Here is a 24,320-nt window from a genome sequence, read left to right on the forward strand (position 1 = left end):
TATTATTAGAGCGAAAGACTTACGTCGAAAACACGTGCGTTTTATACACAACGTGCTGACGGCATAGAATTATAGCAAACTTATAATGAATTATAGAAAGCTTGAGGCATCTTCGTATTGTGATATATTGATATATACTTATTATTTATAATTTTCGATAAGATGTTTTGTGCATTTAATAGATACTTTTCTATTTTCTCGGATTAGTTTAAAAATAGCATATATACAGATCTCGTATGGACATATTGTATAATTTTCGCACCTGCGGAGCAGAGTATGAATTTAGAATTTTCTTAACGAAAATCTGCAAACATCCAGAAATTATCTATTAAATGGATAATTGCAATCAAATTCAGTTAGAATAAAACTCACAAATTGTTCATACGGGATGTATCAAAACTGATGACAACAGTTATATAATTGTGATCTTATTAAGTAATTGGTGATTATAATGAAAAACTTTACATTCGCATAGCAATCACAAAAAATCGCCACAGAAATTTGACGGGAGGATCTCTTCTTATTCGTTTTATAACTTATAAAACTCATTTAAAATTTTACAAGATTCTACACGATAAAAAGTACATCTAAACTTACAATTCCAAATAATTTTGGACTCATTCCATTCTGCTTCTCAGGTACACGATTATAGGTACACGATTATACTTATAATTTAGTTGTAAGTGAGTCTTACATTCTTCTGATATGTTTGAAGGTATTCATTGCAGATGTATGCGATTCGTGGAAGATGATTGCATTATCGCAGTGTTTTCAGAAGAAACGAAATTCATCAACCTAATGTTCCCATCGTCTGGGGCTGTCATATCATTAACCTGTTAAAAATGTTAATAGAAGGCCGCAGGTTTTGGGATATCCTGTATAAATCCGCCTTATGCTGATGTACTTGCACTACATCAGACACGTGTAAATATGTTGTATATTTTCTCCATTGCAAAAGTATAGATTTTGTATGATGCTGCTAACCAGCGGATAATATATCAACTGTATTCGCGTTTTGTGATATATAATAAAAGCTCCATATTTGCGGGATTTACATTCTGCCGCGAATACAGAAATCGCGATGATCGGAAAGTGAAGCATATAAAAACATTAAATGTAAAAAAACGCACACACACACACACACAAAAGAAAAAAAGTACATATGAGGTTTTTCATTTATATATTTTATATTGATAAAAGTTTTAATGGAATTTTAGTTCTCAAACAGACTTTAGAGTAAAAGTATTAAAAATCGTTTTTCTCTCTAAATATTATTAAGATAAGCAAATTGTTTTAAACTTGAGAATATGAAAAAGTAAGATTGCAAATATTAAATCGTAAATATACGAGATATAATATACGCAAATATGGAACTTCTACTATACATATATATATTCTCTAGCTACAATATTCACATATCTTCTTAAACATTCTCATGTTATTAACGTACATACGTCCAAAGCCGGATATCGAATTGATAATTATAACTGCATAATGTCGCATTTATTGTAACTGCGAATAATAACACCTTGGCTAAGAGACAGAACAAAGAGAAGCCTAAACTAATTAGTAATTACAAGTAAGACTATTATAGATTCATATCCGATAAAATCATTCGTTTTATACTCGCTATAATTATTTAGATAATAATTTTATTACTTTCTTAAAAAAAATTTTTACAAACGTTACGCAACGCAGCGAATCCTTTTCCATAATGTATTTCCGGAAACGCTTATAATGTTTCCGCGACACTGCCAGCGAATACATGTAGTGCAAATTTAAAATTATTTATAAACTTCCATTTGCACGCGTTTGTAACAAAGTAAGGGTATAAAAACCTTACTATAATGTCTAATCATATAGGACATTTTTAGAGACTTGTTAATCTTTTTAATAAAAATTTATGCCGTTTTGGAAGAACTCAACAATGACCAACCAATTTATTATTACACATACACATACTCTACAATTATTATACACAAATAGTTATACAAATCGATATATTTTAACAAGTTTTTATATATAATTTTGTATTATTTAGTAATTCTTTATTTCTTTTAAATTAATTTTTTGAATATATATTGCCAAGCAATACAAAATTCCTGTTAGATGGATATATTTGAATATAAATTAAGATTTGTTTATTTTTATGCAAAAAGTAATTTATTCAAGATTGTTTCTTATGTATCAAAAAATGCATTTATATTGTTTTATCTCGCTCATTTATTAAGTGTATTATCTGTACATTCACATGCATAAGTTTTATCCATGAAAGTCTTTTCGCAAGATTTGTACCATGGTTTAAACTCAGGTGGTATTTCCTCTGTAGGAAACCGTTTAAGCAAAGACCATAGTGCGATCTCCGCGATGTTATGTTCAGGTGTTTTGTACCATTCCCGAAAATAACGGGTTACGTCATAAAACTTCACATCTTTGTACGTACCTCCCGTCTTAAGGTGTTCGTAAGTTTTATAACACCAATCGAGTGCCATGTCCAAGAGATGTGGCTTCGACTCTTTTTTCTCATAGTTGCGCGTATCTATTTGCCTGCTCAAATATCTGAGGAAATTGCTTTCACCTCTTATGGCATATCCCTCCACGCCTGTAACAACTTCCAAGTCCTTAGCTGGAAAAGAAAGAAAAACAAAAACACTCAATAATAATAAAAAATATTCAAATAAATAAATTCTATTAACTGGTGTTTAGATAATGAGAAAGTGATTAAAAATTCGTTTACACAAAGGAAAATTCGATTTTCCTGAAATTTTAATACATCTTGAATTATTCGATAATAAATAAATTATTCATTATTATTGTAGAAGACATATTTTTCTTAAGATTAAAAAAAAAATCAATTTGGTCTTACTTTCTTTCCATATCAATGACAAATGTACAATGGTTTTTGCAGCAGAATTATTAATTTTTCGGAAGGGAACCATAAGTTGTATTGGCATGATAGAAGAATGTTTATATGATGTCACCCTAATATCAACATCAGTCCAAATTTTCTGCAAAGCAAGTATTGAATATGGTACATAATTTGGATCTGCATGCACCACCACTTTAATGTTGATTGGTTCCTGCAAATTATGATGAAAATTATCTAATAATTGTTTATTTTAAATTGATATTGTTACATGCAATAACATATTTAAAAATTCAATTTTGGCATAGAAGATGTAACCAACATGTAATGTGCCAACATATTAATCAAGAATTTTTTCAAAAGATGCACAGTTCTTGTACCTGAGATGGTACACAATCTGTTGTAGCTTCTACTCCATTATTTTCATTCAATTTAGGTGCTTTATTTGATTGTTTCAAAAATTGGGACAACGTACAGACTTGTTTCTTGAGATCTTCCAGTTGAGTAAGAACTTTGATTTGTCGAGTCTCCAGATCTTGGTATTCTGGTATAGGTAACTATAAAGAACAGTATGAATTATAAAATATATGTTCTTTATATAACATTAATATGAAATATCTAATTATATAGATTTTATAAATCTGACATTTATTCTACAATATAGCCAAATTATGTATATAAATATATTAAGAAAACTATGTACTCTATATCATAATTAGATTAATACTAGATAGAAATGTGCTATTATCGTATGATAAGTATATATCAACAGTAAATCTAACTTTACATCTGTGCTGGATTTATATTTGATATTCATTGCACGATACTTGTCTCCAATATAAACAGAGAAATCACTGAACTTTGAGATATATTGTATAATAAGAAAATATTAATGAGAAAAGTATAAACTTAGTTTTATAGCGAGATAAGAAATATTTGTATTTTCCAGGCTTACATCTGATCTCTACAATATTTGCATCTAATGAATAATCAAAATCAAATACAATTTCAAATAAAATAATTTTACTATTTCTCCATTACCAGCCTAGATATAGGCCTAGATATAATAGAAATATGCTATGCATTAATGTAAATATAATATTAATATACAAATCAACCAGAGTTCAAATAAGCAAAAAAGCATAAGACTTTAATATAGAGTAAATTTCATCCGATACAATATTGTACTAATACAATATTACTAAGCACACCAAGAACATTCAACACAAATTTATCTCTGCAGTCAAATACTTGGATTATTAAATGTAAAATTGCAGTGAACATAAATTCTAACAATATTTTGTATATGCATACATTCAGCCAAGTTCGATATTAATAATTTATCGATTGTAATAACATAATAAGATTAGAACACCTCGACGAATTAATCCTCCCCCCCTCCTTGTTTCTAACGGCAACTCAGAATTTTGCTCGGAACTTTTTCGCTTTTGACAGTCGCAGTCAACGAACGGAGTCGCGCGTCTCTCTTTCGCGCGTGAGTCAAGTAGTTCCCCGCCCCACGAGATCCGCACGTCTCGTTCTCACAACTTTTGATCGGCGGTGCCTTTTCTCCAATTTTCGTATTCGTTCGCGCGAGAGATACCCGAGGAAAAAAAGATCACAGGGAGGGACAGGAGGAACATCGATCAAGCCCCAGGACAGAAACAGAAAAAGAGACAGAGAGAGAGAGAGAGAGACAGAGAGGAACCGCAGCACGTCGCTCCTCCGCTCCGCTCCTGGTCGATCGCGGATCAGTGTGCTCGCGGAAATTTTCGGGAGGAGTCATCATGTCGCGCGCTCGTCCGCACTGCCTTTACCGGCTGCGATTTTCCGCGCGTGTCCGCGTGCCCAGGACGCGAGCGAGCGCGCGCGGACGAGAGGGTGTCGCGGTCACGGTGTCGCGCGACGTAGGAACGAAACTGAAACCTTCAGAATACGGATAATCTCCTCCGGGATGTCGAGTTCCGTGGCGGGCATCTTGGTATCGAGGGTTTCTATGAGACGACGTTGGTGCTCGTCTATAGGCAAGAACTTCACCTCGTGGATATTTTGCATTTTGTACATGACCTCCTGCGGCGATATCGGCGGTAGCGTCGTTAACGGTCGCATCGGGTATACGACTTTCCCGAGGTCGGAACTCATCTCTCGATCGAGAACGATTTTCTCCCACGCACTCGGAAAATGGAAAGATAAGGAAAGATCTTGCTCCTCGTTCACCACGATCTCTCGTTCACTCTCCCCCTTCCTCCCGCTCCGCACTTGCGCACTCACCGCAATGACGCGAACCACGTTTTCCTCGCGCGCGCGGCATCACATATGGCCGATGACGTAACGCGGTTACACCGCGCGCCGCTAGATGGCGCTCGGGCGCCACCGATTTTGTCGGTAAGATTAATTTTGATTTTGTCGTTCAAAATTGAATAATAATCTCTTTTGAGGTTAAGATCGCGAGGATTTCTCGTTCTGTATATAACGGGAGAGCATAGTATCTTAAATTCTTCTAGTTTTCTCTCTTTTTTTTTATTTGATTTATCGAACTGATCGAACGCGTGCCCTGCGAGATCTCGAGGACAAAGGGCACGAGGAGCTTTCAAAATTTATTTAAACGATTACAAGAGGTAAAAGAAAAGAAATCCTCATTCACGTGATTCGTTATTATCAAGGTTATTGTGCACCGCGGAAAGTGTAAACTTTACGCGCAATAATAATCTTGTAACGTTATCGATCGAGAGGAGTTAAAATGGCGGCCGGATCGGTGGTGTCCTCTAGCACGTATCGAGATCAGACTCGTGTCTATGGCTCGCGGGTAACGGCCGGGTTCGCATACACGAAGGAGAGACAGAAGGGCCCGAGGAAAGCCGAGAGTGAGACGAAAGTGTCACACGTTAGCTCGCTGGCACTAAATCGAAGCGCGATATCGAACGATTCTCCCCTCGAGTCACGTCCCGAGTGCGATCTCCGCGATACTCGAACGTTTTTATAAAATTTGCGGTTAGAATTGCGTTTTTCTCTTTTTATTTCGAATGCGCGCGTGTCGCCACCTATCGCGCAACGTCGATCCGACAGCAGGGACGACGGCAGGAAGTTACGGTGAAGGCGATTGGAGCACGCGAGCGTCTCGGTTGAATCGAACGATCGCGCCTTGTTCGGCGACGCGCGTCACTTTACCGGGTCCGTGCTCGTCGCGAACGATCGTCCGGTCGACGCAATTCTGACAGACGCATCACGACGTCCGTTCGATCGCCCTTTTACGTTGTACCTGTCTCCCGTGCGGCCGACATGGCGGCGCACCGATGAGCCAATCACAGCGCCGCTCTCATCGCCATTGAACGACGGTTCCGTCCGCCGCTGGCGCAGCTAGAGACCTCTTCTTCTGGCGTAGTTCGCGTCACTCACCGATCTCGCTATCGAATCTTGACGAGTGTTTTTTTCGCTAATCGAAGTATACGCGGTGCGTCGAGCGTGAAAGGGTAGAGACGGTGAATATCGCGACGCGGGCATCCGTTCGAGTCGCGCCGCGGCGATTGTGTTTGGTCACGTGACCGCGCGGAACCGACCGTGGGCCGTGAGAAATGGCGCAAAGATCAGAGTGGATCGGACATCATGGATGGATCCAGTTCGTTGCCGCGGCGATGTCACTTGTGTTTGTTTACAAGCGTGCGAGCACGCGCGCCACGTGCTGAGTGAGGAGGCGAGGCGAGACGTGGAGAGGTGAGGAGAGACGAAAAGATAGGTGAAGGAAGGCAGACGGGGCAGACAGGCGGGCAGGCAGGCCCTAACAGCGATCCCCCCCTCATTTATATAGGCCCCCTCGTGTTCCGAAACAAGATTGACAGCGCCGGTGCCGGTATTAACGACAGCGATCCAAGGATCGACGAGGACCACGGCGACGAACAGCAATAATGACAGGCAGGGGCTCGAAGAGGCGGGGGCGTCCGCCCAAGTCTGTGGTGATGGAGCGACCGAAGAAGTTCCAATATCACCTGATGAAGAAGCCCAAATACTTGCAAAACAGGACGACGACGGGGACGCCCGGTGGTGGCGCCGAGACACCGGGTTCGCAGCCGAGCACGCCGACGGCGTCGCGGCCGACGTCGCCGTCGGTCGAGAGCGAGGAGAACAGTAAGCGCAACACGAGGAATCAACGTAAGCCACGAGGTCCGCGCGACAGGCACTCTCGCAAGGGCGGCCACTCCGGATCTGCAGGTGGTTCCTATCAGCGTCGCGGTTATAATCCCAACGTGGATTATCACGATTCCGAGTACCACTACGGTTCGGATTTCGGTGACGAGTCCAGCGACAAGAGCGAACCCGAGGAAGATCCACTGCCGAGCGACGTAGAATCCTCCGAGAGTATAGAGGAGCCCGATCCTTCTAGCGACAGTGACTTTTCTTTATCCAGTTACAGCACTACCAGTGGCACACCCAGAAAGACGCTGCTCAGTCAGCAGCGACCGCCCAGTCCCGATCCACTGTGGCTGCAGAACAGAGAACTGCCGCCCTTGGTATTACCAAAGACCTCGGACGATCTGCTGCTTTCTAAAGAACTGGTCATGCCGTCGTTGTCCGTCTACGAAGTGCTTAGGCACTTTCGTACCTTGGTGCGTTTGTCCTCCTTTAGATTTGAGGACTTTTGCGCCGCTCTTGTTTGCGAGGATCAGACTAACTTGCTGGCAGAGATTCACATCATGCTAATTAAGGCGTTACTGCGTGAGGAGGACTCACAGCAGACGCATTTTGGTCCACTGGACCAGAAGGATTCAGTGAACGTTAGCCTGTATTTTGTGGATTCTATGACATGGCCAGAAGCGCTACGTTCGTATGTAGAAAGCGACAAGAGTTTTGATCAGAATATTTTACAGATATTAACCACAACTGAATATCCTTTTACTGCCATCGAGAATAGAATCAAGGTCCTACAGTTTTTAACAGATCAATTTTTAATCACTAATCCTGTGAGGGAAGATTTGTTACATGAAGGTAAAGTGGAATGCCATTCTGTATGTAATTTATTGTTTTATCTGTAACTCCTCTAGAGGCACAATTATATTCAAAGTCAGCAGGGAGAAAATATGCCATGTCCATGCTGATGCATTAGTTGTTACGCTTGTTGTATAACATAATAATACTTTTTAGTCAAGATTAAATTAACTTAAGCGTAAACTTAATGGTTCTTTCTACTTTTCATATTCAAAATATATTTAATAAGTACAATTTTGTTTTATATATTAATCTGATGTATATGTATATATATGTGTGTATATATATATATATATATATACTATATCTGATAGAAATTTTTTTTCTTTTTATGTAAAGTATTTGTATATATTTTTATAAATATTTTATAGATATGTTTTATATACAAATTTATAAATTATTTACAAATATATTATTTATTTTTTCATTCTTATAAAGAATTTTATAATTAAGAAAATTGAAATTTTACCGAGAAGCACAAAAAAAATGGACAATATCTATGTTTTTCAGGGAGTATGCATTACGATGATCACTGCAGAGTATGCCATCGACTGGGAGATTTGTTGTGTTGTGAGACTTGTCCTGCTGTGTTTCACTTGGAATGCGTGGAGCCGCCGTTGGTCGATGTTCCTGCCGATGATTGGCAGTGTAGCACATGTAAAGCGAACAAAGTGATGGGTGTTGTGGATTGTATTCCCGATGTCGAGAAGAACGGATCATTGTGTAGACAGGAGCATTTAGGATTCGACAGACACGGCAGAAAATATTGGTTCCTCGCGAGAAGAGTTTTTGTGTAAGACATGTTTCAATGTTATAAATCAAATTTAAATTGTGTGATAAAGATTATGTAAAATAATTATTTATTACTCATTGTATTACATATATAAAGATATAGGCAGAGATTTTTTATATTCAAACAGTTTATAACTTCTTCCATTTTATATACATTATTTATAATTGATTTTATGTACATATAAATTATATATTTTTTTTATGGGAATTCTAATAAAAAATTATAAATCTTTAGAGGGTGTGTGTGTGTGTGTGCGTGTGTGCGTGCGCGCGCGTGTGTGCGTGCGCGCGCGTGTGTGTGTGTGTGTGTGTGTGTAAGATAGCAAAAAGTTTTATAAAGTTTGTGAATATATATACATGTACATATAAAGAATTTTTTATTATTACTTATTGCGATTTTATTTTTTAGCGAGAGCGAAGACGGCGAGGTGTGGTATTATAGTACGCCATTACAGCTGGAGGAGTTGATGCTCGTGTTAGATCAGAACGAAATGGAAGTGGCGCTTTGTCGCGAGTTGTCAGATTACAAGGATGAGATAGTTCGTCAAATGGAACTCACGGAAACTATTACTAATCAATTCAAAGGAAACAAGAAATCGTACCTAGAAATAGAAAACAGTAAGAACAATCTCTCCAATTAACGTCATCTTTCAAATTTTTTTTGTCAAAATCGAACACTAAGAATAATAATTTATAGTGGCTTTTTTTATGGCATAATTAATCAATATTGAATATTATATATATAATATAGAGGTCTTATACAAAAGATACAAAAAGAACGACAAGAAAAACAGGAGAAAGAGGAGGAGGAGAAAAAGGAGAAACAAAGGCAAGAGGCAGAGGAAATGATACGCAGGATGCACGAAGGTACTGACTCTCTCGAGGAGCGTATGGCAATTGTGACGGATCAAAGTGAGGCCAAGGTATCCAGTGCGGAGTCAGTTACCCAAGTACCTAAAGTGGTCGGCGAAACTGTCGAAGTCGATGCCGACGCATCATCATCTGCGAATACGGACAAAATTACTGCGAAAACTAGCACCTCTACGTCATCGTCCGAGGATATAGATGAAGAGGTCTTGGAGGGAGAAGAGAAGATTGGGAAAGACGGTAAAGTTTACTGTAGAACTACAAAATAGTGTTGTCAATATATGTATGCGTTAAAAGTGTGCTCTGCTATTTTTATGCTACGCTATTTTATATGCATATTTATAACAATAATCTTTCTTTTCAGGCAAGAAGCACACCATCGTAACGAGATCAAAAACCGGATCGTTGCAGCCACGAACCTTTAACATGGATGATTTGAAGAGACGAAGTATGGCACCGTTGTCGAAGGAGGAACTAGAGAAGCTGGATAAGAGTTTGAAAGACTCCGAGGGCGACGGTACTAGATTAACGCGTCAGAAAGCACATCAAATCGCGTCCGGCACTCATTTATTCAAACTAGGAATGGACAACAATTTTAAGTCGTACGTCAATCAGTACAGCAACAACCCTACCGCGTTGAATAAAATGCAGAGGAACGAGGAACGTGACAAGAAACGTCACTTGTCGCACAAATTCTCGCTCACCCAGGTCTCGGAATTTAAATGGGTGGGCAGCCTGACGGGCACTCGTGCCCTCTTGGTCAGCACCTTACGTCAGACAATCTTGCAGCTTGAGAGCAATATTCAGGCGCCGTTCATGCATACAAATTGGCCGTTACTACGTAAACCGTGGACTGCGGCAGTAGGCGCGTGCGTGAATCCGCGTGACTTTGCACGTACTCTCATCGTCCTGCAGGCGTGCATCAAGTCCGTTGTATTTGCGAGTGTATGGCATGATCAACTTGGTCATGTGAAACTGCAACGAGTGACCGCACTTGAGCGCGAAGAGAGGAAGCGACAGGACAAGAAGGAGAAAAAAGAGAAGGAAGATGAGGAGGAGCGTAATCGGCTCTTTAACTTTGTCAAGTACACTCTTGGCATGAAACATCAAGTGTGGAAACAGAAAGGCGAGGAGTACCGGCTGCATGGCCAGGGCGGCTGGCTGTGGGTATCAGCCAGTCGTCGTTATAGATTTTCGGAGATGACAAAGTTGGGCCTACGGGCCGGTCCACAGAAAATCATGGTGCAAATCAGAGATCAAGGCGGTTTAAAGATTCTCGCGGTTGATCCGCCTACCTATGAATTTCTCATTAAGGAGTACTGTCCGAGCAAAACGGAGAACGGCATCACGGTGAAGCAAGAAATCAAGGAGGAAGATGTAGGAAATGATGCAATCAAACAGGAGTACAATCCGGAAGGTGTAAAAAAGGAACCTACGACGAATGGTATTGATTCCTCTTTAGCAAAGTCGGAATCCCAATCGATCAAACAAGAAACGAAGATGAATCTATCATGTACGTATAGCGAATTTAGTAGAAGATTTAAATTTTAAATTGAGAATTTAATAAAAGGAAGTTTTTTTTGGAGAGAACACAAATAATTGTAATATAAATAATAAATGATACATAAATAATGCTATAAATATATTATAAATATATAAATAATAATAATTATTATTATTATTTATATATTTTTTACAAATAAAAAAAAACTACAAAGTATATATATATAGAGAGATACACACACATACATACATACATATACTTTGAAGTTTTATTTTATTTGTAAAAAATACTAATGATAGAAAATCTTACAGTTTTAGCTGGCATGAAAATCGAAAAGGTTTTTACCCCAATTACTGAATTTGATGAGGTTGACATCACTAAAGCGCTAACCAGTCCTGGAAGATTGCTTTATCCAAAAATTGCAAAAAAGACGAGGATCGACGATTTCTTGGCACGTAGAACACATTTAAAACTTTTGGAAGAAAGGAGATTGCTGCAATCTGTAAGTATATGTTGTTTATTGATTAATATGCGATCTATTATTTTTATCATTCATTGTTTAACAATTATTGTATTTTAAGATAATCAGTATTATTTTACTAGTAGTAAAAATATCGATATTATAAATTCTATTTTATTATCTTTACAGCTTGTAAATATCGAAATGTTTTGCAGGAAAAAACGAAAGAAGCAAGCAAGACGGCAAATCAGAAGAGCGGAGGTGGCGGAGATTCTTTGGAAGTCGATATGGAAAATCACGAAGAGAGTGATATGGATGGCACTAGCGTTGTTAGCGGTGGTGGAGATGGTTCTCTCTTACCATCGTCCGTCGGTAAACAGCAGCAAGCAGGCAAAACAGCAACAGCAGTTGTTTCTGCATCCACAAAGGAAATGCTAACGGCAATCAGCAAGCGTATCCAGCAGATACGCGCGCAATACGCGAACACCATTAAGCTTTGCAAGAATGTCGGCTGTTACTCGCGCTACTGCAACATGAACAATGGCGGCAAGAAGAATGCTGTGCAAGTTAATACCGCTCAAGTCATCGCCGTGCATATCTCTGATACCTGTTATTCACCTCTATGCATGCAAAGGACGCGTTTGAAGCGCGAGCTAATCGCACTGGCGCGCAAAGCAAACGCGCTCAACAACAATCAACAGTCATCTCCTTCCTCGTCCTCATCGCAAATCATCAGTGTAAAAACAGAAACTCCGGACGAGACGAAGGATGCGATCAGACGGGATTTGGAATCGGCAGTGGCATCAGCGACTCACTGCAACGAGGAATCTGCGACGAAGGATGCCGTTTCACCTTCATTACCTTTAAAGAAGATCAAAATTGAGAACGACAAAGGGGAGACGACCGTCACGACGAGCAACGTCGTTACAACCACCACGACGATAACGACGACTCGACAAACAGTAACGAAGAGTTTGGATGGTGCGATGCAGGAACATTCTACCGTGAATCGTAATTCCACGATTGTCTCGTCGGAAGTTACGACCACAACGACGGATAAAAGTGGTACGAAAACGGTGATGATTGTGAACCGTAGAGGAAGGACAGTGCAGCGAAGTGCGATTACTAAGGAACTGCATGCCGATGGCAGCGAGCGAATTTACACGACGACGTCGACGAAGGGCAAAGTATACTTGAAGAAGGTGTCCATTTCGTTGGCCGATCGTAGGAAAAAACGTACCCCAGTCAAGTATCCGCTCTGTTCGACCTTTTGCACGAGAAATAAGCATCGCAGTATATTAGTGCTTCCTCAACACGAGCTGAGGAAAATGTCTCGCGTTGGCGGTAAAACGCCCGTATTAGGATTTCATCATCAAGCCAAGGCGAATATGTCGGTGTGGCCGTACCCATGTCCCAGACCTTTGTTCAAGACTTGCTGGTTATACAGAACAGTTGGTCTAAGATCGCTAGCTGCTGCCGCGATTCAATTGAGAATACTCTGGGCTTGTCTCAGGTGGGACGACATGGCGGCTAAGCCGTTGTCTACTGACGGCAAAAATCAGATTACTACTGATACGGAGATCATGTCGCTAGAAATATTGAAGCATCGGCATGTCGGACAGTTCCTCGACAGAACGCAGTATCTACGCAGGAAGGTCGTAATACCGCTCGAGCTTCCGAAGCAAGTTAGAGGTTTGTATGAGATAATTTACTGAATAAATACGTAAAAAGTTTACATTAATTGATCGATATTTGATTAAAATTATAAATGATAAAATGTAGTCTTTTAAATTCGTCTTCTGTGTCGCATTTAATGTTATATATTCATTTTTTTTACAGAGGTCACGTCTATAAGAAGTGGTCTGAGGAAACGAAAGCGTCCGGAATCTCCGCAGAGCACCGAACCACAAGTCACCGAGGAATGGGTTGACGAGGATAAGTTGGAGTTATGGGAGATCAAACAGTACGGCGACAGGTATATAGCGATTAATATATGCTGCGCGTATCTAATGATAAAATATTTGCATGTTATTTCGCATCGCAGACGTTTGTGAAATTCTCTTTCTGAAATGTTCTTATTATGCGGTTGCTATGACATTGACCGATTTTATCGAGCCTACTTAAATTCTAGTTCAACGAATATTAAACGATAATGATTATGTTATTAATAAATTTAGAAATAAAATAATCTTATAAGAATAAAAAATGAAAAGGAATAGGAACAAAATCTAGCCTTGTTAGTAGGACTATTAATAGAAATAATTTTGTTATAATAACCAGAGTTTGTAATTACAGTAAAAAAATATTTGCTTTATTAAATTTTGGACATTATAGAAATTTTTATTAATACTCTTTTATTAAATAAAAGAGATAAAAATAAGAGAAGTTAAGTGATATATAAACTTGTACGTATAAATTTTTCCATTTTTCTCTCTCTATAACACAATATCATCTTCTAAATACTTTTCTAATTTTATTACAAATTTACAAAAGTTGGAAACTTAAAAATTTTACTTCCGTTATGGATAACGGATTCGTGTGAAACGCATCTTTATTTTGCTTTTGAATTCGCCGACGATGATGCCGTTTCATTTTAAATGTGGACCGCTCTGATCGCTTTAACCCTTCGCTTGCTTTCTTTCTTTCACCGGGAACTAACACTCGGCTTGGTGTGTCTGTCCTGTCTCCAGGTTAGAGAAGGCTAATGCCCAGATTATTACTAGGAGTCGTTCGGGAGCGCCACAATCAGTGGTCGTCAGCGGTGGTAATAGAACCGCCGTTGCCGCCGCCACCGGTGGCACGACCGGACTCTCCGGCGATCAGCTCGTGAGCGGCAAAGCGACGCCGGAAGAGATCAAGGAGAAGATGGAGCAACAGTTGCGTATACAACGAGCGGCTCATCAACAAAAGCGTGCCCTAGAGACCCTTAAGAATCAACCGGCGAACTCGACATCACCCGTTACTCAGCTCGTCAAAGTCACAGCTAATTCTTCTCACGGTAAATCGATTACAGAAGATGTAATATTGTACATACTGAATCGATATAGGATAATACAAATAGATTTGTGGATAACAATTATATTTTTAATCTTGTTCATTAATCTTAATTGTTAAACTTAATTTTTTGTAAAATAAATTACTTGAAGTAAAATATAGCACTGAAATGAATTTTATGTTTTTAGACGGCACAGTTAAATTAGTCTCGAAAGTCGCGATTCCGGCGAATCCGAACAGCACAAAGTCGCAATTGACTTCTCTTTTGGCGACTCCTACGCAGAACAAAACTTTTATCGGTACACGGCGAATCTACATGACGAAATGTAAGTTATTTACTCTCATTTTCGAGCATGTTATATGACAAGGCTATGTGAACTGGTCTATTGCCTTGTTTCAGCAGCTGATGGAACCACTAAGGTAGTGTCCGGTCCTACTAGTATTTTACCAAAAACACCGCAAGCTCAGTCATTGAACCAGTCATCCTTAATTAAAATAACGCAAACAGGTAAGTTTATTATTCAATGCAATATGCATATATGTAATAATGAAAAACTTTTCCATTTTTAATCTATCCCTGATCGTATAATCTAATGTATCCCTCAAATCCTATTTTTCTAGGTACCACCAATTCGCCTGTACAAGTGCAACAGAAAGTGCAAATTCTTAGAGGGCCAGATGGAAAGTTACAAGTGCGTGGTTTGTTGCCTGGTCAGCAGTTGATCCAGATGCCTGATGGGAAATTACATGTACTGAATGTGAGCCAAACAGTGGGCACTCCTTCTTCACAATCAAACTCGACAACACCTACAAGCACTCCGCAGGTAATTCATTTGAAAAAATATATCTGTATTTGACGTTCTGTCTATTTTATAGAATAGAAAATTGGAAAAGTGAGATATGTAATTATGTGTAAGTACACATAATTTAATTAAATGCGATATAATAGAAACCAGTACCGACTAATGTATATATAATGGAAATTATAAGCAACGTTATACATTTCAGACAAAGACTGCGACTGTAGTTAGTTCTACCAAGATGGCAATTTCCGAAACTTCTGCGACTAAAACCAGTCCGAGTACAAAAACAACAGCGAATTCAACGACACAACAAGCACAACAATCGCCGCAGCAAGTCGTACAGACTGTCCAACGCGTGAAATCCGCGACTTTGGCTCCCGCCACACCGACGAAGAATGCCATTGTAGTTGCCAATACAGGACAGACTGCACAGGTAATAACCCTTCTGGTTGACTTGATGAATTAAAAATTTGTTTTCATATGTATGATCTTTTACCGAAAAAAAATTAGTGAGGAAAATAAATTCAATATCAATAAATTAAAATCAAATATATATATAGACAAGTGATAAGTGGCAATCAAATAGTGGTTACGAACGCAAACTTTGCCCAACAATTGGTGGCGACAGGTAAAGCACAATTGACAACAATTGGGGGCCATCAAGTGGTAATACGTAGCACACCTACTGGAAATCAAATTGTACATCTGAATTCGACAAACAGTGGTATAATCGTGAAAAGTACCGTCCCTGCCAATAAGCAACAGCAAGGTTAGTAATTTTAGATTTTTTTTCGCTCTCTAGATTAAGGGACATTTTAAGCAAATTAATTAATCAACTGAGACAGAACTGTTTATAAAAAAATTTCCAATTCGGAATTGGTCGAAGCAGTTTTAATACACATTAATCTATAGATTATTTATTTTATTGAACACACATATATTTCTCAGAGAATTATAATGATATTACTTTTGTAATACTATATTAATCTAAATAGTAAATATATATTGACGAAACAAATTTATATTTTTTTAGTTACACAGCCTTCGATAGTTACGGCACAGTCCGTTGCTAGTACAAATGCGAGCGCAACGACCACTACCGCGACTTCTACTGCATCGGTGACGACCACTCAGAGCTCCGTCACGGCTCCAGCTCCGGGAAGTATCGAGGCTTCCTTGCTGGCGGGACAACCGCCCGGCACGGTGATTAAATGTGTGACGGCCCAGGTGATCCAGACAACCGACGGCCCGCGTATCGTACTACAGGGTCTACAGAGCGCGGATTTCACACCGCAACAATTAAATATGGTGCAGCAGCAAGTGAAGCAACAGCTTCTCAAAGGTTAGCATTTAAAGATAAAAAAATCGCAATCCATTGACGAATTTCCACCACAGATATCGAATTAAGAATTTTGTCACTTTCAGCGCAAGCAACAACCGGCAAACAAGGTGTATTAGGACCTACGAAGATTTACTTGGCCGTTCAACCGGTTCAAGCTCCCAACAACCAGCAGCAGCAACAGCAGACTTCGCAGGTTTCGTCGACGGCAAGTACCCCCGTGGCGTCGACTCCGAAACAGCAACAACCTATAGTTTCTCCACCGCCTGCCACTGGTATACAATATTCTTTAATATCTTATTATTATCTAAACGAGATATACAACGACAAATGTATACATGTACTATATGTGTGCATATGTGCGTTGATATTTATATAATACTAATAAATATTTAGCAATAAAAAGATATTTTTAGAAGGATATATACAATAAATCTGATAAAATAATTATTAATATTTTGCGGTATACATCTTTTTTAATAGAGCCGCAAGGGGCCATCGAAACCATTCCAGAATTTCCACAAGCGGTAACGCCAAAATCGACGGATAAACCGAAAGTGGTTGTTCAACAAGTAGGACGCGTGGCGAATGCAACGGAAGACGATGCGCAAAAGGCGAACATAGCCAATGGGCAGCAACCTTCATCGCAGTCTTTGAAAGAAGGAAGTGAATCGTCAAATAAATTTATACTGACGCCAGACTACATCCAACAAAGTTAGTATATAAAAAATTAAAGGAAGTGTAAAAAATATACAAGACATATACAAAAGTATGTTTTGCAATATCTTTAGTCGAATAAAGTTTTCGTACAAATGTTTTTTTAAAATTCTAATATTTTTGTATCTTATATACAAAATATATCCTTGAAAATATTACTTATATAAAAAGATCTTAAAAATGTTTCTTAATAATATATATTTGTTATGTAAAAAAAAAATTTCAGAAATATGTGAGATATAAAAATTTTTTTATGAATATTACGTAACAATCTTTCATTTTTGTATATTTTTTCTTATGAAAAAGATTCTTGCAAATTTTCCTTATATGAGCAACATTTACTATATGTATCTATATGTATTTATACATTTACATACTTTTCCCTGATTGTAGCAATTAAAAATGCCTTGAAACAAGAAAACCTCAATCCGGAGATAGAAGAAAAATTGTTGCAATTGCAACGTTATCAAGAGAAGCAGATGAAGGGCGGTGTGGAGAACTCTGTGACAAGCAACCAGACTCATCACAATTCGCCCGCAGTAACGACGCCGCGTCCGCCATCGCGCAAACGGCCGGCACCTTCGTCGAACATTCCAACGACGGCGACGACAACGACGACGCCGACGATCATTCAATCATCGCCTAGCGTCGGCGATGACAAAGACGACAAAGATTGGGTAGAGACACCCAGAAAGAGACCGGCGCTGAAACAGGAAAATCGCGATACGACCCCAAAGTAAGCCTACCATATAATCATAGGTGGCATGGAATGTTAATGCATTGTATAATATAATATTGTAGTGCAACTTCGTGTTGACATATTTAATATTCCTCTCTTATATGAATATATATTAAGAAGTTAATCATCAATTAGATTTAACTTTAGTAGAAACAGGTGTCAGACAAAAAAAATTTTTTTCGAAGATTTATTGTGTGTGTATATATATATAAATGTCCAAGGTTTATATATATAAAATACATATACCCATAATTTCAAATACTCATCATTACTCATTATTGCTGTTATATTATTTGATCACGTTATATTATTCTGTTTTCTTTCTTTATCTCTCTCTTCTTGTTTTTTACCATTTCTCAAATAAGCGAAGTTGTACTATTACGTTATACTATGTTATTATATAATTTTATTGTTTTGTTTGGGTCTAATCGTTTTGCTTTTCCTAATATTTGTAAATTTTATAATTTTTTTATTTTATTTTTGTAAATTTATAACTTTTGTAATATTTGTATACGTGCATATATGTATGTGTGTGTATGTGCTTACGATATTGAAATGCGAAAATAAAACTTTATCATGCTCTTTATATTTTTAAAAACATTAGATATATTTGAATTAAAAAAATAAGGAACTTTTTTATCACAAATGTGTTTCTTTTTTCAAATGTCTGTTTATTTGAAAGTATTACATCTTTAAATACAATCTAATTTTAATTCAATGTTTTTTGCACACACATAGACACATACACTCGTACAAATAAACAATATCATAGGGATTGTGTGAAACATGTAAATATGTCATGTTATGTATGTAAAATTTTTTTATTAAAAGAAAGAACATTTACTAATATCATAACATGTGTGTAAAAAGAATATTGAACTCAAATTTGATTGTATTTAGAAATACTTTTGTGAAATATACAAAGATATAGACATTCGTGATAAAAAAATTTCTTATCTTTTTAATTAAATATATTCAATGTTTGTAAAAAGATAGAGAACATGATAAAGCTTTATTTTCGTATTTAGTCCCGTCTCATTGATGTCTGAATTGGATTTAGTAAATTCAATCTGAATCACATGTGCATATGTGGCAAAATTATAAAATATAATGATATTCCTTAATCATTTTCCCTCTACTTTTATATTGAATTTGGAGATTATTTTTTTCATTCATTCTTCGTCTTTTTTTTAGTATATATAAAAATTTCAAAGAAAATTATTATTATCTTATTTCATATTTTTGTTATATATCTTCGTAATTTTTTATTTTTCTTCTTTCTTTTGCATCATCTTTATTTTCAGTATCTCTCTTGCTAACTCAGTATCTTGTTAATCTTCCCTTCTGTCTCTTTCTCTCTCATCCTCAAATTTTTTCTCATTTTTCCCACGTTTCCTTATCTTCAAAATTCAAGAACTGAGATGGCGCACAAACGTGACTTTTTCTTATTAAATAAGTCTTCTATAAATTGTCTAGTTATGAAATAATTCAATAAAAAAATTACAGGTACACACACATATTTTTCTTAAATTCAATCTGATTTTGTATCATTCTATTTTCTTCGAAGAAAGACTTTAAATATTTTGAAAAATTATACGATCTCCATAAATAAATCTTCTGATGAGGACGGGTATTATTTTTAACAATATACGATCAAATTTTTTATCCTGTATATGTATGAAGATAATAAATGTGCTTTTTTTTAATTAGTTTGCAAAATTTTAAGGCAAAACCGTACACCCCCCTGTATATGTTATGTTTAAAAAAAATATGTGAGATAAATGTCACCTATTCTTGGTAACAAAATGAGAAATTTATATTGCAAATAAATTGTCTCAAAATGATGCATTTAAACTTTAAACTGTGTCATATATATTTATAAATGATTACTTGCAGAGTGTCGAAGCTATCGGAGGCATTAGATAATGAGTCATCCCCTAAAAACCGATCTGCAAAATTGAAAGATACACAAGAGCGAAGAAAACAACAGATGCATTCTCGAATGCAGGTTTTATTGTTTCGGCATAAAGAACTTCTTAAGAAAGATATTCTTAAGAAGAGAGCTTTACTTGAGAAAGAGCTTCAAATCGATATACAGGTAAATACTAATAGGTCGATATGTGTGGTGTGTGTAACAAGAATAATAGTACATGATATATATAAATGTAATTATAAAGTATATAGGCTAGGCTCCAAAACTGTGTAAAATTTCTTCTCCGAGAACAATTTTACTCGATGGCCGGCCTGGAACCAATCAGAAACGCTAAAAAAAGTTTCGGAATATGGCCATCGAGTAAAATTTTTCTCGGAGAGTAGGTTTTGGAATGTAGCCTTAATATATATAATTTTATATAGAGAATGTCACTTGATGTTACAAATGCTTCGGAAATTGTTTGATTAATCAGGACAAAGAAATCTTTACCTCTTTTGTCTATTATTAATGTCAAATGGAACAAATACATAATACAGTAATAAAATAAAGCTAAGTCCTGTTACACTATTCAAATTTCGAGTCTAACATCGTCGCAAACGCGTGTATAATTTCTATCGAACCGGATCTTGTGTTCTTGCGAATATTTTCTATATCTTACTGCAGTCGTGTAATCTATGTTCAAAGAAAATGCTCGCGATATTATCCAAGTTCAAAACACATTCTGTAATCCTGTATCCTTTAGTGCAATAGCAAAAAGTCAACTGCTGAAGAGAGAGTTGAAAGACAGAAGAACTTCTTTCCAAATCATTTTAAATCGACAACCATATTAAAATAATAAAAAATGGAACATTTCATATATATTTTTCTAACAAAGAATATATATAATCATTGTTTTTTTTATGAATGGATTTAAGATATAGTTCAGAGATAAGCTCTTCAATTATATCGTTTTGTCTGGATTGTAATTATCAGCGCATTTCAATAATACTTGAATAAATATTATTGCAGAAGGATCTGTCAACGGAACTCGCTACCAGGACGAAAGCGGAGAGGCATAAGCAGGACGAGGTGAAAGTAGGCAGTGCGAAACGAAAAGCCAATGCTCAAGTGGCACAACAGGTCAGCCCATCTAGCCGGAGCGGTGGTAGCAGCAGGCCGAAGAAACACAAGACCCAGAGTAACAGCACGACACCACCTGGCGGTTCGGCGTCCGCGACTCGCATCAAGAAAGAGAAGCTATATTGCTTGTGCAGAACCCCCTACGACGAGACTAAGTAAGATTTCTAAGACAAGAGAGATTTTGAAGCCATACAAGATTCAGTTTAATTTTTATGTGTTCTAGAATCGCGTATACATTTTAATTAGTTAAAAACAATTTGAAACTTTTTTATTTTAATTATGAGATATTGCTGATAAACTCATAAGCTACCGCTGCAAAACGAAACTTATAGTATTAGCAAAGTATTCTTTAATCATATGTCTCTTTTCCAGAATTACATTGTATTTTGATTTAATCGGCAAAACGAGACTTTAAACTTTGATATCAATAATTGAATTGTAAAATATTCTTATGAAAATTATATAAATAACTCGATTCTTTTTAAAGATTTTATGTGGGATGCGATTTGTGCAACAATTGGTTCCATGGTGATTGTGTTGGCATAACGGAGGAGATGAGTAAATCTCTGTCGGAATTCGTTTGTACAGAATGCAGACATGCAAGAGACACGCAGGAATTATACTGCTTATGTAAGCAGCCTTATGACGAATCTCAGTAAGTACATAAAAATGTAAAAGTATAATTATACATTTAACATTGTAATATAAAAGAATTAAAAATCATAAAAGTGTTATAATTAAATTTAATTAATTTATGAATAAATTAATTTAAAAATATTACATTCTTACATTGTAATATTAATTATATATATTTAAAGTTATATTTAAATTAATTTTTTTTCTATTCCGTTTTTAATAATTGATTTTCATATATATTTTTAAATATATAATACTATATACAATATTAATAGAAAATTATATATAAATACAATGGATTTAATTACATCCTTAATATCTGTAGTAACGTATCTTTCTCTTTGTTTAAAGGTTTTATATATGCTGCGACAAATGCCAAGACTGGTTCCACGGCCGATGTGTCGGTATTCTTCAATCAGAGGCTGACAACATTGACGAGTATGTCTGTCCGAATTGCCAACGTAACTCCTCTGTCAACTTTGCCAATATGAAAAACCTTAATGCAAAGGATCTCGATCTGTTGAAGAAATTAATTAAACAGATACAGGTATATATATTCTCTCTTTATTGAAATATTATAAGAAACAACAAAAAAGTTTTTCTCTATATTTATATAAAAAAAATGGAATATTTATGATGTATAAAGTGTAAAAAATACATATATCTTCATTCAACTCTTTGCTTAAGAATTCAGAAATCAACTCGATGGAATTAACATTTAGTCACACAATATTTGTTTACACAAAACTTGTTTCTTTCAGGCTCATAAGAGCGCATGGCCCTTTATGGAACCAGTAGATCCCAATGAAGCACCAGATTATTATAAAGTTATAAAAGAACCAATGGGTAAGTATCAACTATGAATTTAACAACTTCATTTCTCTTCGAGCCATTTTGTTATAAAAGTATAGAGTTTTCTGAATGTAATATATACTTTGATCTCTAAATAGTGTAAATGTATAAACATATGAAAGATTTTTGATATATATTTATTTAATTACATATAGATTATTCATTGTTTTAGACTTGCAGACTATTGAATTGAGAATAAATGACCGGTCCTATAAAAAACTGAGCGAGTTTATCGGTGATATGACAAAGATATTTGATAATTGTCGCTATTATAATCCCAAGGAGTCGCCATTCTTCAAATGTGCCGAGTCTCTCGAGACATACTTTGTTCATAAAATCAAGAGTCTGAGGGAAAAATTCTCCGAAGGGAAGTAAATCAATCAAAAAGAAAAAAAAAATTAAAAAATAAATAAAACCGATGTAGCCGCATGTGAAGTCGGATCGAAATGAAGTGCACAAGAATTAATTTACTGTGCAGTGCGTGTCACGCAAAACAGAACAGAACAGTTTGTGCCAGTACAGTACACTACACATAGAAAAATTGAAACTTTCTCAGAGTAGGCTTAAGTATGTAAAAGTAGAGAACGCACCGGTCTCCGCTATATTTATTATAGTTGTGTGAACATTCTCCTCTTCCCCCCCCCCTCCCCCCTTCCTCTTGCAACTTGCGAATTCTGAGTTCCAATTATGCTGTACGAAGTGTGAATTTTAAACCAGAACTTACAGCTCATGCCGTAAGATCTTACCTACGAAACTTTTTTTCGTTGCTTATTACTAAGTAAACAAGAAATAGAAAGCCATATATAGGATATAATTAACTCTTATTTTATTTTTTTTAACTATTATTTTCCGTATTAAAATACAATTATGTAACATAATTCTTTTGTTTTTATTACCAAAAACCCCTTTAATTTTTCATTATTTTTTCTGATACATAGAAATAGAGAATTTGACAGATTGTAAGATCCGTTTCACAGTTCATTTTTTTATAGCTGTGACAACGAGCATAGCATTCCCAAATCACTCTTCAAATCCTTCCTACAGTTTTTTGCAACACTTTAAATATTCTTATCACACTTCTCTTAGAACAGATATAAATAATATTCAGATTTTCGCCTCTTTGTATCGCATATGCCTCATGAATACAAGAAGAATATTCATTAGTCATATGGATATTAAATATGCTAAATAGAAAGTAACATACAAAATGGATTTTACAAAATACAGATTTACTTCATTCCCCTATTGTAACTTTTTCTCTGTATTTTCTATAAAACATGAAAACTTTATTAAAAAAAGAAAAAGATAAATTAGCCAAGTTTGTATCACGACTTTCAGAGATCAACTTTAAATGATAAAATGATATCTGGCAATTGTTGAATTACGAATTCATCTCGCTTAATGATTAGTATTACTATGAAGATAAAATCGTAATGCTGAGAGTTTATTTTAAATTGTATCTCGAATTATTTATTTTAATTAGATATTTATAATTCCTCCGAAGTAGCCCATATGTATTATTTTCTATGCAAATAATGATCTTCTCAGATGTAGAAAGACAGAGAGACTGTTAATATATTAATTTGACACTGATCTAAGTTAAGAATATAAGTTCGAATTCAGGACTGATTTAATCCGCACACATTATCATATTTTAACTATAAAAAAGTGCAATAGGCAAGTTTGTATTTTTTGTATATTAAATTTTCTTTTTCTATA

General features: G+C 36.3%; 2 protein-coding genes across 2 annotated transcripts; one reads left to right on the plus strand and one right to left on the minus strand.

Moving 5' to 3' along the window:
* Positions 1-1,909: 1,909 nt before the first annotated feature.
* On the minus strand, positions 1,910-5,168 carry LOC115242340 (probable aminoacyl tRNA synthase complex-interacting multifunctional protein 2). The gene is made up of 4 exons (XM_029818567.1): positions 4,793-5,168; positions 3,247-3,423; positions 2,867-3,080; positions 1,910-2,626 (listed from the first exon to the last, which is right to left on the minus strand). The coding sequence occupies exons 1-4, from the start codon at positions 5,006-5,008 to the stop codon at positions 2,220-2,222; spliced, it is 1,014 nt and encodes a 337-aa protein (XP_029674427.1). The 5' UTR covers positions 5,009-5,168; the 3' UTR covers positions 1,910-2,219.
* A 137-nt stretch (positions 5,169-5,305) lies between these two features.
* LOC115242341 (nucleosome-remodeling factor subunit NURF301) lies at positions 5,306-23,809 on the plus strand. Its single transcript, XM_029818568.1, has 24 exons — positions 5,306-7,846; positions 8,357-8,639; positions 9,048-9,256; positions 9,392-9,745; positions 9,870-11,018; positions 11,321-11,511; positions 11,685-13,161; positions 13,309-13,444; positions 14,160-14,467; positions 14,652-14,789; positions 14,864-14,971; positions 15,085-15,287; positions 15,472-15,712; positions 15,823-16,035; positions 16,300-16,608; positions 16,692-16,880; positions 17,089-17,319; positions 17,716-18,058; positions 19,958-20,159; positions 21,003-21,268; positions 21,601-21,768; positions 22,101-22,296; positions 22,511-22,595; positions 22,774-23,809. The coding sequence occupies exons 1-24, from the start codon at positions 6,769-6,771 to the stop codon at positions 22,974-22,976; spliced, it is 8,280 nt and encodes a 2,759-aa protein (XP_029674428.1). The 5' UTR covers positions 5,306-6,768; the 3' UTR covers positions 22,977-23,809.
* The last annotated feature ends 511 nt before the right edge of the window (positions 23,810-24,320 follow it).

Source organism: Formica exsecta, unplaced genomic scaffold, assembly GCF_003651465.1.
Source record: "Formica exsecta isolate Colony F162 unplaced genomic scaffold, ASM365146v1 scaffold59, whole genome shotgun sequence".
NCBI classification, from domain to species: Eukaryota; Metazoa; Arthropoda; class Insecta; order Hymenoptera; family Formicidae; genus Formica; species Formica exsecta.

What these genes read in the sequence shown, in the direction of transcription:
- LOC115242340 (XM_029818567.1), bottom strand. Translation starts at nt 5,008, where the DNA reads ATGAGTTCCGACCTCGGGAAAGTCGTATACCCGATGCGACCGTTAACG. An exon ending in CAGATTGTGTACCATCTCAG is followed by an intron (nt 3,081 to 3,246) that starts GTACAAGAACTG and finishes CATAATTTGCAG; the next exon opens with GAACCAATCAACATTAAAGT. An exon ending in GTCATTGATATGGAAAGAAA is followed by an intron (nt 2,627 to 2,866) that starts GTAAGACCAAAT and finishes TTTCTTTTCCAG; the next exon opens with CTAAGGACTTGGAAGTTGTT.
- LOC115242341 (XM_029818568.1), top strand. Translation starts at nt 6,769, where the DNA reads ATGACAGGCAGGGGCTCGAAGAGGCGGGGGCGTCCGCCCAAGTCTGTG. An exon ending in AACGAAGATGAATCTATCAT is followed by an intron (nt 11,019 to 11,320) that starts GTACGTATAGCG and finishes AAAATCTTACAG; the next exon opens with TTTTAGCTGGCATGAAAATC. An exon ending in GCCAGACTACATCCAACAAA is followed by an intron (nt 17,320 to 17,715) that starts GTTAGTATATAA and finishes CCCTGATTGTAG; the next exon opens with CAATTAAAAATGCCTTGAAA.